The 15,347-nt window shown below is 45.3% G+C and overlaps 1 protein-coding gene across 1 annotated transcript in view; it reads left to right on the forward strand.

Annotated features, from left to right (window-relative positions):
• The window catches only part of LOC133345933 (unconventional myosin-Ib-like), a 60,326-nt gene that overhangs the window by 39,427 nt on the left and 5,552 nt on the right, over nt 1–15,347 (forward strand). The window contains exons 15-26 of the mRNA XM_061557069.1: nt 2,190–2,252; nt 3,600–3,800; nt 4,478–4,704; nt 5,020–5,220; nt 5,881–5,974; nt 7,495–7,644; nt 9,671–9,739; nt 10,194–10,280; nt 10,438–10,512; nt 13,064–13,198; nt 13,984–14,090; nt 14,603–14,735. Of these exons, the coding sequence (XP_061413053.1) occupies nt 2,190–2,252; nt 3,600–3,800; nt 4,478–4,704; nt 5,020–5,220; nt 5,881–5,974; nt 7,495–7,644; nt 9,671–9,739; nt 10,194–10,280; nt 10,438–10,512; nt 13,064–13,198; nt 13,984–14,090; nt 14,603–14,735 (1,542 nt within the window). The remainder of the gene's footprint in view (nt 1–2,189; nt 2,253–3,599; nt 3,801–4,477; nt 4,705–5,019; nt 5,221–5,880; nt 5,975–7,494; nt 7,645–9,670; nt 9,740–10,193; nt 10,281–10,437; nt 10,513–13,063; nt 13,199–13,983; nt 14,091–14,602; nt 14,736–15,347) is intronic.

A 15,347-nucleotide genomic window follows, 5' to 3' on the forward strand; every position in this document is an offset into this window, starting at 1 on the left:
GGCAAGGATAATGCAGAAAGAGTGGATCAGCAATGCGGAAAGACTTTTTTTCCCTCAATTAATCGAAGTCATGCACGTTTGAACAACAACAACAAACAGTATTGGGGGGTGGGGGGGGAACACGTTGAAACGAATTTGAAAGAGATTCACACTGCCTTTGCTTGTTTGCTCCCTTACGACATTCTTTTATTCTCACTGGCAAGAGTGCGTGTGCCTCTCTGTGCGTCTCCATCTCCGCTAAGACTGGCCCTGTCTGTGTCTGTTTCCCCTTCTCCCTCGGAGTGTGCGATACTCAGTGGCCGCTGCTGCAGCTGCTTCTTCGCGTTCTCGTAAGAGCCTCCTCCCTCCACTCTTCTTCCTTCCCTCTTGAGTCACGATGCTGCTGCCTTCGCTGTCTGATCCCCGATGTGACTGCGTAGAATTTCGCGGTTGCGCTCGAGAGCTCTTCAATGTGTTCTTTTTTTGGTTCGTGCTGCGTCTTGTTCAGCGTGATGTACGGGACACCCTGCCGAGCAATATGCGTTAACATATCTTGACTTAAAGCTTTCGTGACTGCAAGAATTCATATTCTTTGGGTCTTTCGGTAAAGCCACGGAGATAGGTTCAAAGACTTCTTCTTCTTCTTCTTCCTAGCGTTGTTCCCGCTGTGGCGCAGGGTCCGCTTTTCGGCATTGTCTTCTCCATTTGGCTCGGTCCAGGGCATCTTCAGGGGATGCGTTGACCGTCTTCATGTCTTCCTTTATTCGGTCCATCCATCGCTTCTTCGGACGTCCGCGTGGACGGCGGCCCTCTGGCTCAATACGCACGGCAGTCTTGGCCATTGATGACTCTTCACTTCGCATCACATGGCCGTACCACCGAAGCCTTGCCTCAAGCATCTTGTCCGCAATGGGGGCCACACCAAGTCGCTTCCGAACGTCTTCGTTCCTGACACGATCCCATCGAGTGAGCCCGAGGCTCCATCTGAGCATCCTCATCTCCATGGTGTGGAGAGCTTGTTCGTGTACAGTTGTGGCTGGCCAGCACTCGGATCCATAGAGTGCCACCGGTCGGACGATGGTCTTGTATATTTTTCCCTTCAGCCTATCCGGCATTTTCCGATCCCTGACTCCACAGCGCCGGATTCAAAGACAATAACCAAAAATCTACGAGGATGACGATCGCTTGTGTTGTGATCAAAAAGTCGTAGTTTTTTTTGTTATTTTCTTTGAACCTACCTACGTGACTTTACCGAAAGATCCAAAGAATATGCGGTCACAATTCGAAATCGCGTCAGAGAGCCTGAATGCTGATCTCCAGCCGGCCTGCCGCAGCAGGAACGATTGGGCTGTCGTTGTGTCTCACGTCCAAATAATGAAATGCGTAAATGTCCATTAGGACAGCCTCCCTTATTGTGTCTCAATAAACATTTTTGGGAGTTTCGACCGATTTCAAATTTTATTATTTTTCGTGTGGTTTAAATCAGAGTACCCAGAGAAAAATCCAAACAATATATGGAGATAACATGTAAAAATCCATACATACAGACAAATATTCTTGCTCTACTGCTCTCTACTTGCAAACTCCTGACACTCAAGCTTGAAATTCGCATTCATATACTTGGCGATGTTTGCGTGATCCACCAATCCTGACTCCACAGCGCCGGATTACCAGACTGCGATCTTCTTTAGTAAGAACTCGCACTGTTTACTATCACCCTATTCGTACATCATTATGAAGATGTTTTCTCGTCACCTCTCTTCAGACCCAGTGTGGCGTTGGCAGCATTCCTCCATTTTTTTCAAATCTTGTCGTTCTGAGCTCTTGCCTCATCCAGCTGAAGCTAGTTTTGTGCGAGTATGTGCGGCTCGGTCTAACTTATGCTACGTTACTTAAGCATTGTTACTTAAGCATTGTCAAGAGCCCAAACAAGTCTTTACTATTCACCCTATCCAAGTGTATATGATTTGTAAACATGTTCCGTGGACAACATTGACACACGTTGACACAGGTGTTCGTTTCACATTTTTATTTTGTTTTGCCACACCTACATTGTTTTCATTGTTGAGTTGCCTCGTCGTTGGCGTCTCAATGAAGGGCATAATACGTGGACGCTGATGTTTGACACGCCACAAAAAATGAGGTCAAGACTGAGAAATACGTTTACAGACGTAATGTTTATTATGCTGCGTGTGTTTGTTTTTCTACAGGGGATTGAGTGGACACATGTGGAGTATTTTAACAATGCAATCATCTGCGACCTCATAGAAAACGTGAGTTCTACTGTGGATGTAATAATGGGGTGGAGCGGCAGCGTAGTGGCTTCCTGGGTTCAGTTTACAGCTACCTGGGTTCAACGACTAACATTAGCAAACAAATATCTGAACTAGCCCTGGACCTCCCCTAGGGCAACTCAGCCTTACATGAGTATTTGGTGGCATGTGTAAACCTCAGCACTGGGGAAACAAAGGCAGCCGTGCATGGTGTTGGCCACACCACCCTCTTCATGCACTATTTGACCTTCATAGGTACTGTACTTGCTACCAGCACTTGCTCCAACAGGCTGATAAAGGTTACAGGGGAATCTTCGTGTTTGTCTTTTGTCAATAATAACCGTGCTGACATTGGCTTTAGGGTCAGTGGAGACGAATTATCTGGGTGGGGCTATGCGTCATCCGTTGTCACGTGCCCGTACGACGTCCTCGCCAACTGTCGTGTACAATGCACAGGACCACAATGGTTGTCTTCAGAAACTGACAATGGGTTTAGCATAAAGCACAAAGGCTGTGTGCTTTTTACACGTTTTTGTTAGTTGTTTGAAACCCATGTTTGTGTTTTGGCCTGCACTATTTTTCTGTTATGATGGGTTTTGTTACTTATGGATTTAATTTCTGAATTCCAGCTGATTGTTAGGATGGCGCCACTGTGCATTTGTTCCCTGCCGAGTAGGCGTATAATCATTCACCACCACCACCACCACCCCCCAGTTATGCCATGGTTTTTTAATATTCAAGCACAGGTTCTCAGTCTGGTTTTAATTTTTAATTCTGGATCTCTTTATTTCTAATTTGTACAGATTTGTTCACTTCAATAGCCTGAACGTAACATGTGCATGTAATTCGGATAACATGGGAATATTTTATTCCTGACAACATGAACTGATGCGTGTTTGTTGATTTGATGTGTGTCCACTGCCTCGGGATACATTTGTTTTGTTATTGAATTATTTCATTTATTGCTTTTGAACTTGTCTGCTTAAAACAACTACATTTACTCACAGTGGTAGATAAAAAGTGCATTTGTCTAACAATACAGAGATTGTGGATTCAGTAAACACAGCAAGTTGGCACAAGGGGGAGCTCAGGTGGTGCATCCACTAGTCAGCCCATGGCGCATGGGTCTGTTCCATGACCAAGAGTGAGTTTACCTTTGTCGCTGCATATGGCCTCATAGTTTACTTGGCCTGGCACAAGCGCCGTTGTGATGTCGTTGCCACTCGTGCTAAGATTCCACGGCCCACTGTAAGTCAGTTTCGCGAATTAGGTTCCATGGGAACGCAGCATTCGTGGTAAATCGCAGATGTGATTGCTGCTGCTGTGAGCATGGACATGCCGCCCCAGCCCCAGACAGGCATCCTGGCTATGCTGGACGAGGAGTGTCTCCGTCCGGGCTCCGTGTCGGACCAGACGTTTCTGGACAAGCTGGGCTCCGTGTGCGCGCACCACTCCCACTTCCAGAGCCGCCTATGCAGCAACGCACGCTTCCTCAGCGACACGTCGCTGCCGCACGACTGCTTCCGCGTGCAGCACTACGCCGGCATCGTGAGCACGCACCCCTACCAATCACTTAGACCCCCGATACTGACAACTTGTGTCGTTAGCATTCAGACAGGCCGACGTAATGATTAATATGCAGGTCAAAGTGCAGCCCTGCAATTACTTTCTCACACTACTGCTGGTGGAAGGGCCTCCTCTAGGAGCTCACAAAAGCCATCTCAGCAGGTATTTGGCCTAGTCTTCCACGCTGGCAGACATCTTGTAGGTGGTAGAAGCACTCGCACTTTATTCCACCACACGATCGACTAACTGTGGTGTACCTCGTTACACTGCTGGGTGGGCAGAGGTGGGGGGATTTAAATTTGGCAATTTGTTCAGGAGATGGAATAAGATTGGTGACCTCTGGATTGTAAGTTCAGTGTTCTCACCATCACATCATGGCAGCATCCCACTACTCACAACAATGCCCCTCAGTTACCCAGGAGAGTCTCACTTCGTCTCAAGAATAATTATGGAAAGCCCCTGTGTTGGAATGTTTGGCCAATTCCATTCATGAGTGTTTGGCATGTGGGAGGAAACCGGAGTACCTGGAGAAAGCCCACATGTATGAGGGAGTAAAACATGAAACTGCACAGGGGTCACTTCAGTTCTTTGCTGTACCGCCATCTTATGGAAACTTCGATGTGCAAGATGTGTGTGTGTATGTCCAAATTGTCGAGCAGGTGACATATCGCGTGGAGGGCTTCGTGGACAAGAACAACGACCTGCTATTCCGAGACCTCTCCCAGGCCATGTGGGGGGCCCAACAGGAGCTGGTGCACAGCCTCTTCCCGGAAGGAGATCCAGCACGACCCAACCTCAAGCGGCCACCAACTGCCGGGACCCAGCTCAAGAGCTCCGTGGCATTCCTCATGCGGAACCTTCTCAGCAAGAACCCAAACTATATCCGGTCAGGGGGTCATACATAACCCTCTCCCTAGCATACGCACGTGCAATCCCAGCATCATGAGCATCAATGAATGGAGCCAGAGAAGTGTCCGGCTGATGGATGGACCACCATGCCTCCAGTGATGTAGGGAAGTTCTGTAGATGGATCTCTCAGTTAAGCTGCGGTCCTTAAGTTAAGTAAGGAGGTTATCATATTCTCTGGGGAAGATCTTAGGCTGGTGATGGGATTGTTGGTGAAGCCAAAACACCTGATATGTCGGCATTACAGGACACTGATGGATCCTCTGTGTCCTGGGACACTTTCCTCCTTGTGCAGGTGCATCAAACCCAATGACAAAAAGTCTCCGAACTTGTTCACCCCGGAGCTTGTGGGGCACCAGGTGCGCTACCTGGGGCTGCTGGAAAACGTCCGTGTGCGTCGTGCTGGATTCGCCTTCCGTCAGCTCTACGCCCCCTGCCTGCAGCGCTACAAGATGCTGTGTCCCAGCACCTGGCCCCACTGGAACGGCCATGCCAGGTCCGATTGTGCCACTGATCTTCTTACCCCTTCTTACCTCTTTAATTTCTCAAACACATCTCTTCGTCACTTGAGCATGTGGTGTCACACGTGGCAATGCATCGGAGGCGAAGTTGGCAATAGGCAGTATTCATTTTCTCAAGTAGAGTTTATGGATGCCCGTTTCTGTGTTTATCTCTGGTACACATGGCTTTGGTCTGGATACTGTTTTATCCTTCGAACTCCAAATTATGCATCAAGACATTAGCCAAGCATCTGAATGCTTGAGCCTCCTGACAACAATTTCAGGGACTCGGTGAGACTCTCCTGAGGACATAAATAACTATTATTATTGATCCTGGCAAAGTGGTAGTGCAGTGGTTCATGCACTGTGAATCCAGAAAACCCGAGTTTGAGTCCCTGTCATGTCTAACATCAGTGACAAGTGATGTCTGAAACGGTACTCAGCCCCACTTAGACCAACCAATAGTAATCAAGATGGTGAAGTCAAACAAAGGCGCCACGAGACATTGTGCAATGCACATAATAAGTGGAAATTATTATTAAAACAGTGGCTTGACAAAGGGCTGAAATTGAATGTTTTCTAATTGTTGCAGCAACTGTGTTTGCGGAGTGTGCGCATTGGTGCATTGTCGCTGTCATACTTGGCGTACCGTTCAGGGACGGCGTGGAGACGCTGCTGACAGAGTGCCATGTGCCACATGACGAGTTTGCCTACGGACGTACAAAGCTGTTTATCCGCAACCCACGCACGGTATGCACACGCCACACACACGTCACTGTAAAGATATCACCTACATGTACAGAACAAGATCAAATGTTAGTTAAAACATGATCTCATAGAGAACATGATGATCCATTGTATTGAGATATTTACACATTTGATATCCTGTAATTAATAATAAGCATAATTGTATTGTTTAAAGTACACTGTGATGCAAATTACTTGGGTTTCCATGATATAATTTCTACTGTACTATATAATTTCCAAGATTTGACGATTATCGCAATATCAGGTTCACATAATTGCGATTATACGTCACAATTTAATTGTACTTCGCTGTACTTCCAGTGCCGAAACGGATTGCTCTCTTTTGTGTTTTATGGTTGTATCGCGTGTTGTTTGGCATTGTCTGACATTTTGCTGCACGTACTGAAACCGTTTGCAGGAATAACATGCGGTACAATCCGAAAACACAATGTGGCACGATAGAAAACACCTACGCAGCAGTCAAAATTAAGATTACCCACACGTCCTTAAACTACAGTTCACTCAACCCATAAGCCTGCCTAGAGTATTTAAATAATCACAGCAGCACAGTTTATCATGCTTATAATGCACTACCATCAGCAACAGATAAATCATTCAATATTTAGATGATTTACAAGAATGATGAGGTCACATAACCACCATGCCATAATTTAGTCCAGCACAAATTTGCAAACAATTTATTTACAACTATTTTTGTTCTTGTTACTTCGTAAGTATTTTGTCAAGACATGAAATATGAAAAATAGATCAACTATGATGATGACAAATCAATACTTTACAAAACGGATGATGTCATTGCCGTGGAGCCTTTATAGTACGATATATTTAGAGTATCGCCTTACCATGGCAACCCTATATATGGCTGCATCTCGTAATATGCCAGTCTACCACAACTAGTGGCACAGGCCGCGTCTATAATAAGGTCTGTCATTGTATTAAAATATATCTGCATTTTGCAGAAACCTTCGTGAGTTTATTGAGTTTTTTTGGTGAAATCTCGTTCTGCTGTCTTTGTTATACGACTCTCCCAAACATTAATTGCAGCTGCCTCCTCACACACAGACACACTCTAAGTCACAATTATGTAACTCAAGCTGTTCCCACCAATCACGTGTAATAAACATTCCTGAGTATTTTTAGGAATGAAATACAAATTAAGAGGATTCGTAATTAAAGGTGGCAGACGCTCTTGTGTCAATGCAGGGGCGTTTCGAGAATAGTGGTTCATGAATTTGATGGGCTTTGTTAAATGTTACTGTATTGTTAGATGAATTTCGTTCAGGAAGGAGTTATTGTGTGCCATGCAGTTATCTGACTTAATCTTTAATACCTGGGTCTGTCCCATGACCTCCTGCCGATGAGCTTTCAACACTTCACATGGCCTAAAGTGCACCTAGCCTGGCACCAGCGCTGTGGTGACATCCCCGTCACTTACTGGCGAATGATGGCTGATGTTTTTCTATGCACGTGTATGTGTGTGTTTGCTTCCTTGTGCACGGCAGCTTTTTGCGCTTGAGGATGCACGCAAGCGGAGGATGGAGGACCTGGCCACACTTATCCAGAAGATGTTCCGTGGCTGGCGCTGCCGTACGCGCTACCTCCTCATGCGGAGCAGCCAGATCGTCATCTCCAGCCGTTACCGGGGATACTACGTGAGTTCCGTCCTGTCGCACGGCTTGCAGTGCATCTAGGCGTGACAAACCCTAAATAAAAAGCATAGGGGAGCCCAAGTAGCTCAGGGGGATCCAAAATCAGATAAACAATATTTGATCGGGGTGTATCCAAAATCAACTCTAATTCAGAGGCCATTAAAGGTAGAAAGCGAGCCATTCTAATGAGCTATTGCTTCATTTAATCTGGAGCAGTCTGGAATGCTGTTCTGGGAATTATTTTAGCACACCACATCCATTTCGCCTCACTTGATTCTCATTATACTTTATTTAGTTCTCCTATGATTATAGATACATACATGGGCGTAGTTTGCAGGGAGGGGGGTCACGGGGTGGGGTCAATTCCCTTTCCAAACTAGACACCTTTATTTATTTACAGAAGTTTACAATTAACATAAAACATTAATTAATTAATTATATGCACCTGCGATTCATAATGCGAGGGATGGCGCGAACCCCTGCCCCCCAAATTTAGAAGTCAAACTCCCCCTATCTATATATAGGGTGCAATAATATAAGATTATTATGGATAGGGGTACTATGTACTGTAGTCAAAGTGTCACCCACGAATCATCCTTACTCCAAGCCAGCCTAGAGGCATTGGAGACGAATATCAAGTCATGAATTAAGCTCCACTAATACCACAATAGAAAGTAGTTTAATATTATTGAGTCTATTATAACCATCCATCATTTCGCTATATTTCTACCCAGGGTATAAACCTTTGCATCTCACTGAAACTCTACTTTTTTGCCTAAACTTCTCCCATCTCACCACACACCTCTATCCCTTGTCTATATCTCTAGCGTCATCTCAATTTGAGTTCATAGATTGGGCGTGGGGGCCGTGAGACAAACAAATGATTTATTTATTGCCCCCAATGGACCAGCACCCACCACCACTTTGCACGGCGCTTGACAGGGCGACACCTAGGGGTGTAACAGTGCAAGTGTTGAAGCCTCAGTCACTCGGGGTGTAAACTTGCATTGATTAATCGACATTGACTCCGTAACTCACAATACATTTGTGGAATTGTGCGTTAAGAAACAATTCCTTTTTTTCCCGTTCGTATGTTTTGCGTATACTGTAACGGGTTCCCGTATTCACCACAATGTTTGATATGGCATGGATTATTCTGTTAATTTTCGACAGTTCATCGAGTCGCGAGGGGGCAAATTGTTACAGCCGTACCAGTCACTGTCAACGTCACTTGCTCGGTACATTTAGACCAACACAATGTGCGACAGCTGGTATTTTCTTTATCGGTGTCAAACCTCAAATAAAGTTCCCTTTGTGCTCAACCAGGACAGTCAAATATAGCGTTGGTGGGGAATTTTATTGCTGCCCATTACCATACTTTGACCTATGCAACATTCAAATAAAAACGGACTTATGCGTGGCCTGTAGTGTGGACGTGTGATGATGAAAGCTCATGGCCTCCTGCTGGTTAGAGTGACACTGATTTCCATAGCCATGCTCTATAGGTACGTGACGAGCGCATGGCTCAGTTGACTCTTGACAACTCTGTGCTCTATCAATGGTACCTCTTTGCCAGTATAAAAATTATGGGGGGAAAAAGATTTACCCTTTCTGGAAATAAAACAGGTGTTAAGATGTTCAAACACCAAATAAATCCCTATTACGAGGCATCAAGTCTGTATCAATCACACATTTGTGGCAAAACATGCAAACAAACATGCTCTGATAATATATGCATTGTCTTTGAAACTGATTGGCCCTGTCACACCGGTGTTAGACCAGAGAACGCCAAAAGGCGAACAGTACAAAGGCAATGCAAGTATCAAAGTATGATTAGCTCGAGTTGAGCAGTTGTATCTATTTTTTCAAAACTCTGTGCTGAACAATTACATATTTTTTGGCTGTTGAAATTGCCAACATGATGCAGCCTGCGTCGACCTGATTTAATCCAGTGAAGAGGATTCACTTTGTAATGTATCCAACGTGCAATGCGCCATGTTCTTGTGGTGGGTGTGTGCGCGTCTCACAGCAACACAAGCGGTACCAGCAGCAAAAGCAGGCGGCCACCACCATCGCCTCGTTCGCCCGCGGGACAAAGGTGAGACTTGATGTCGCTGGTTCCATGTGTGTGCATGCATGTCGGGGGGGGGGGGGGGGTTCTCGCTGTTTGTCCACCTGTCTGCATGCTGCTGAATTATCTTATCATAGTTGTGAGATGGAAATACCGATGATGATGCAGCACATGAATGAGCATGATACGACAGGTCCCATATAACAGAACCACACCCGTGGTTCTGTTATATGTGTGGTGCTTAAAATATATTTAGCTCCTTATAGTTGCTATTAAGCCTCAGATGTTTAGAATTAATGTGATTTGCATTCTGGAAATGTTAAGATATATTTCAAAACACATCTGATGATACCAATGGTGATAGCGATGATGATAAGCATGATGATGATTTTAAGGGTAGTCATCACGAATAAAACAGTGATGGTGGTGGTCAGAATGATAATAATGACGACACTTCATGAATGGCTCTTCTTCACCTAAGGCGAGACAACTTCTCAGACAGTTGAAGCACGAGAAGAAATGCAAGGACTCGGTCACCACAATCGCAGCTGGCTGGAGAGGCTACCAGGTGAGGGCTGGCGAACGCTAAACACGAGGCTCTTGAGGCAAAGCATGTGCAGCTACATTGGGGCCGCTTATACGGTCAGATTTGAGTGAATGTCTGCATCGTAACACAATTTACCGGGACACCGAGTGGTAACTGATTCACCTTGCTGTCTGTGCAGGTGCGTAAGGAGTACCGGAAGTTTTTCCGAGCCAATGCAGCCAAGAAGATCAGCAACTTCACCATGCAGGGAATAGTAAGTGTTAACCCACACAGATGGTACCGTCGTGAGTGCAGTGTTCCCATGTTTTATACCCTCTAGGTTTGATCCCCGAGTATACCAGGTGAACAGGACACAGATGCTGGGCTCCTGGTCTATATAGGCCGAGTAGCAACGTTTGTACTCTTCTGATATTTTATAAAAAGTTGCTGTTGTATCACTTGTATGGCTGACGGTAATGCTGTGCACATCATTGCAGTACACAGTAATATCGCGGCTTTCCGATGAACCTTGCATGTTGAAACATAAATGAAGCATCTTCATGCGCGCGCTGGTTAAATGTTAGTTCTTCTTGGTTCTTTCGGTAAAGTCACGTAGAAGGGAAGTAATAAAATAATAAAAATAAAACATAATAAAACAATTCTCACGACGTTTCGGCCACAACGCAAGCAGCCGTCCTCAGGTGAAAACCAGGTCCGTCGAGACGACAGAGTCTGAATGAAACAGCACACGGGCTTGGAGCATATATATAAGCTGGGCGCATTGACAAAGGAATTTGCATATCAACAGGAATTTAGCATATTTATGGGAAATGCAGGAATGTAATTAGTACTGCATATGCATGTGCATTATGCAGGATTAACAGCATCAAAGGGAGCTGTAGTTACTGCTGCTGCAGTAGTTGCTGCTGCTGCTGCAGTTTCTGCTGCTGCTGCAGTTGCTGCTGCTGCTGCAGTTGCTGCTGCTGCTGCACTTGCTGCTGCTGCTGCACTTGCTGCTGCTGCTGCACTTGCTGCTGCTGCTGCAGTTGCTGCCTTATCCATTTTAATATAACACTATGTATTATTCTACCCACCCTAATGTGTATCATACTGCTATATGTTTACTGTACAATTACGACACCATACATTACTCTGCACACTGCACCATGCCAGTGAGTGGAACGCGGTCTGAAAGTCACCGTTAACGTGAACACAATCAGTTAAGATCCGAAATGGTTTATTACGTCCTTCCAATGATTGCTAAGCCAGAATCCATCTTCTCGGTTGAAATTGTCTCTGTGTTTGTATATGTGGATCGCCTCATGAACGAATCTCTCATGATAGCCAGATGGCTTGCAGAGAACCTCTGTCTTGGAGAAGTCAATGTCATGTGAGCCCACTGAATTGTAACAGTGATCTGCCAGTGGGCTCACATGACATTGACTTCTCCAAGACAGAGGTTCTCTGCAAGCCATCTGGCTATCATGAGAGATTCGTTCATGAGGCGATCCACATATACAAACACAGAGACAATTTCAACCGAGAAGATGGATTCTGGCTTAGCAATCATTGGAAGGACGTAATAAACCATTTCGGATCTTAACTGATTGTGTTCACGTTAACGGTGACTTTCAGACCGCGTTCCACTCACTGGCATGGTGCAGTGTGCAGAGTAATGTATGGTGTCGTAATTGTACAGTAAACATATAGCAGTATGATACACATTAGGGTGGGTAGAATAATACATAGTGTTATATTGAAATGGATAAGGCAGCAACTGCAGCAGCAGCAGCAGCAGCAAGTGCAGCAGCAGCAGCAAGTGCAGCAGCAGCAAGTGCAGCAGCAGCAGCAACTGCAGCAGCAGCAGCAACTGCAGCAGCAGCAGAAACTGCAGCAGCAGCAGCAGTAACTACAGCTCCCTTTGATGCTGTTAATCCTGCATAATGCACATGCATATGCAGTACTAATTACATTCCTGCATTTCCCATAAATATGCTAAATTCCTGTTGATATGCAAATTCCTTTGTCAATGCGCCCAGCTTATATATATGCTCCAAGCCCGTGTGCTGTTTCATTCAGACTCTGTCGCCTCGACGGACCTGGTTTTCACCTGAGGACGGCTGCTTGCGTTGTGGCCGAAACGTCGTGAGAATTGTTTTATTATGTTTTATTTTTATTATTTTATTACTTCCCTTCTACGTGACTTTACCGAAAGAACCAAGAAGATGAATCCCTGCAGTCACGAAAGCTTTAAATCGAAATATAAATGTTAGTTGTTCCTCAGTTGATGAGAGTCAGAGACACAGTGCCCATTTGACTGAAAATATGTCGGCAAGAAAACCAATTACTGTAAGAAGCAATCAAAACGGCGGTGCACATTCTTTGTCTTCATCCCCATTTGAACTAGGTAAACAATAAATGTGTTTTCATAACCTTATTAAAATGTGCCTTGATTGTTTTTATTTTATACGGGCCAGCCCTCCCCCATTACCGTGGATAATTGAGAGTTGCCTTTATTGCTCTATCATAGTCTTATATTGATCGTGGGCTAAATTCCAAGTCAGAATAATGTGCTATCACCTTTATAACTTGAGGTCTGATCCCCTAGGTAGACAGACAAAGGGTTAATGGTGCCTCTTGGGCCAAGAAGGGCTCTTATGTCAGGAAATGTTAATGTGATCGGCCCAGAATCCATTAAAGTAAATAAATTTTATGATGAGGTCCCCAGAGGCTTATTTACAATCTGTGGGCGGATTGTTTGCAGCATTATCCTGCTTGGTCACCGATTGCACATCCAAGCGTGAAACTTCCTCTCTCCCCTACAGCTGTCTAGGTACTTCCTGGATCTGAAGGCTGCCCTGCCTTCCATGTCCCCCATAGACCAAAGCTGGCCGGACCCTCCCAAACGCTTCCTGGAACCCACGCACGCGCACCTGCGTCGCTTGCACCACCTGTGGCGGGTGAGTGATTACACTGCAGAACGAAGGTTGCCACCTCTTTTAAGGTACAAGGATCAGGATGTATCATGGGAAGAAACATATCTCTCAATCACATAAGAGGGGAGAACTACACGGAAGTGCATTGACTTTAGTGGTATATTATTACGACTTTTAACGTCCCAGGAAGACTTACAGGTTTCCCTGGATGACTACCTCAAAACCAGGACAATCAAGAGAAAGCCTGTATAGGTGGCAACCACATGTAGGTGGCTTGTATGGAAGGAGTCAGGGATGTGGAGTTTGCGATATGGGTAACGGACAAAGTCTGCTGCTGTGTGTGGCAACGCCTCCAGTCGAGTCTGTGAATAGTGCCGGCTATCAAGTGACGTCACCAACTGCCAGGCAGGGACCATCTTCATCACATGTAGTTGAACTGTAGTTAAGGAGAGATTTACACTGTTTATATATTGTTTAATAAGTCGAGGCTCCAGCAATTGTTGGGCTCGTTGGTTATTTTAATCTCACTGATAATATTTATGCAATAGAAGCATTTAACACCAACTGGCAAAATAATGTTTATAATGTGTGCAAACTGTTAATTCCAGCATGGGTGTGATTGACGCATATGGCCTATATTTGTATATTTCATTGTACTTGAGAAGATACATGTTCATGTGTGCGCTCGCTAACAGCACTTTCCCCAGCAGCCCTATTTAGACTATTCTTGGCGGGGGGGGGGGGTGTCTTTGATGTGTCTTTGTATTTGTATGTGCGTGTAACAATCTTCTCCTGTGGTGACAACGCAGTGCAAGGTGTATCGCTCGCGGCTCACCGAAACCCAGAAGGGCATTCTGGAGGAGAAGCTCTATGCCAGTGAGCTGTTCCGTTACAAGAAGGAGCTCTATCCACAGACGTGAGGAGTCACTCACTAAACATACCCCCACCCCCTCCTAAAAAAACAACACAACCCCCCACTCCGTGTGAGTGACTCTGCAACCTTACCCGGTCCTGTGCATCTCCCCCTTAATTCTAAAATTCTTTCACGAACATTCTAAACACACAAATCAAGCCACTGGATCTTGCGTGCCTCCTCTGTCCATACAAACATATCATTGCGTCTGCGTGTGCACCTATTGCAGCGGTAGCACAGTGGTTAGCGCTCTGAACTACGAATCCGGTGATTCAAGTTCCATTCCCACTCACGACCATTAACAGTAACGAATATCTGAACTGGACCTCCACTAGGTCGACTCAGCCTTATACACGAGTACCTGGTGGTGTGTGTAAATAGCAACACTGGGGAGACAAAGATGGCTGGACACGGTGTTGGCCACCCACACCCTCGTGTGTTGTGCCAGCCTTCATAAGTGCTCGTTAAAAGCACCTATCCTAACATGGAAAATATTGTCTTTGTACCTATTGCAGGGTTGGGCAGCTGTTCAAAGGGCTGTACCTCCCAGAAGGTATGGGGCCTCGGCACGAGAAGCTGCTAGGATCTGTGCAGGACAAACTGCTTTACTCGGAGGCTCTGCACAAGGTCAACCGTGCCAATGGCAAGGTGGGCTCAAGCATCCACAGGCATCTTGAGGTTTTCGAAGCGGCTGAAAGACTCACGCATAACTTCCTTGTCATCACCACACATTGAACAAATGTCCCATCTCTGTTATTTACGCAATGGAGTATGCCACATTGGCATTTTCAAGTCCAAGAGTCCAGTATTAATCCAGGATGCTGGGCCAAATCCTGAGGGAGTACTTGGTGAGCTATTTATAGATACCCCACCGAGATATCAATGACCTCAGCTTATGCATCATTTAATCTTGGAAGCAAATCAGACCTAACAGAAAATGGCTCGATTGACATAAGAGATTGGTGCCTGAAAGATGTGCACTACTTGAGCATATTTAGCCAAAGGAAATTGGAAACAAATTATGAAATGTGCAGTGAACACCTATGGGCTATCTGCCCATGGATCGTGATGAAATCAGACCAGCTGTGTTTAACAAAGTGTATCAGGAGAGTGTTAAATAGTTAACAAGTGCATTGAGATTGGTGGGAGACATGAGGAGGCTTTGCATACTAATGTTATTTCCCCCTCTATTATTTTAGTGGCTATTTATAAATAGTGGCTATTTATAAATAGATCACCCTGTATTTTATGCGGGAGAAA

The sequence above is a fragment of the Lethenteron reissneri genome, chromosome 23 (assembly GCF_015708825.2).
Source record: "Lethenteron reissneri isolate LAM-NWPU_2019-01 chromosome 23, ASM1570882v1, whole genome shotgun sequence".
In the NCBI taxonomy this organism is placed as follows: domain Eukaryota; kingdom Metazoa; phylum Chordata; class Hyperoartia; order Petromyzontiformes; family Petromyzontidae; genus Lethenteron; species Lethenteron reissneri.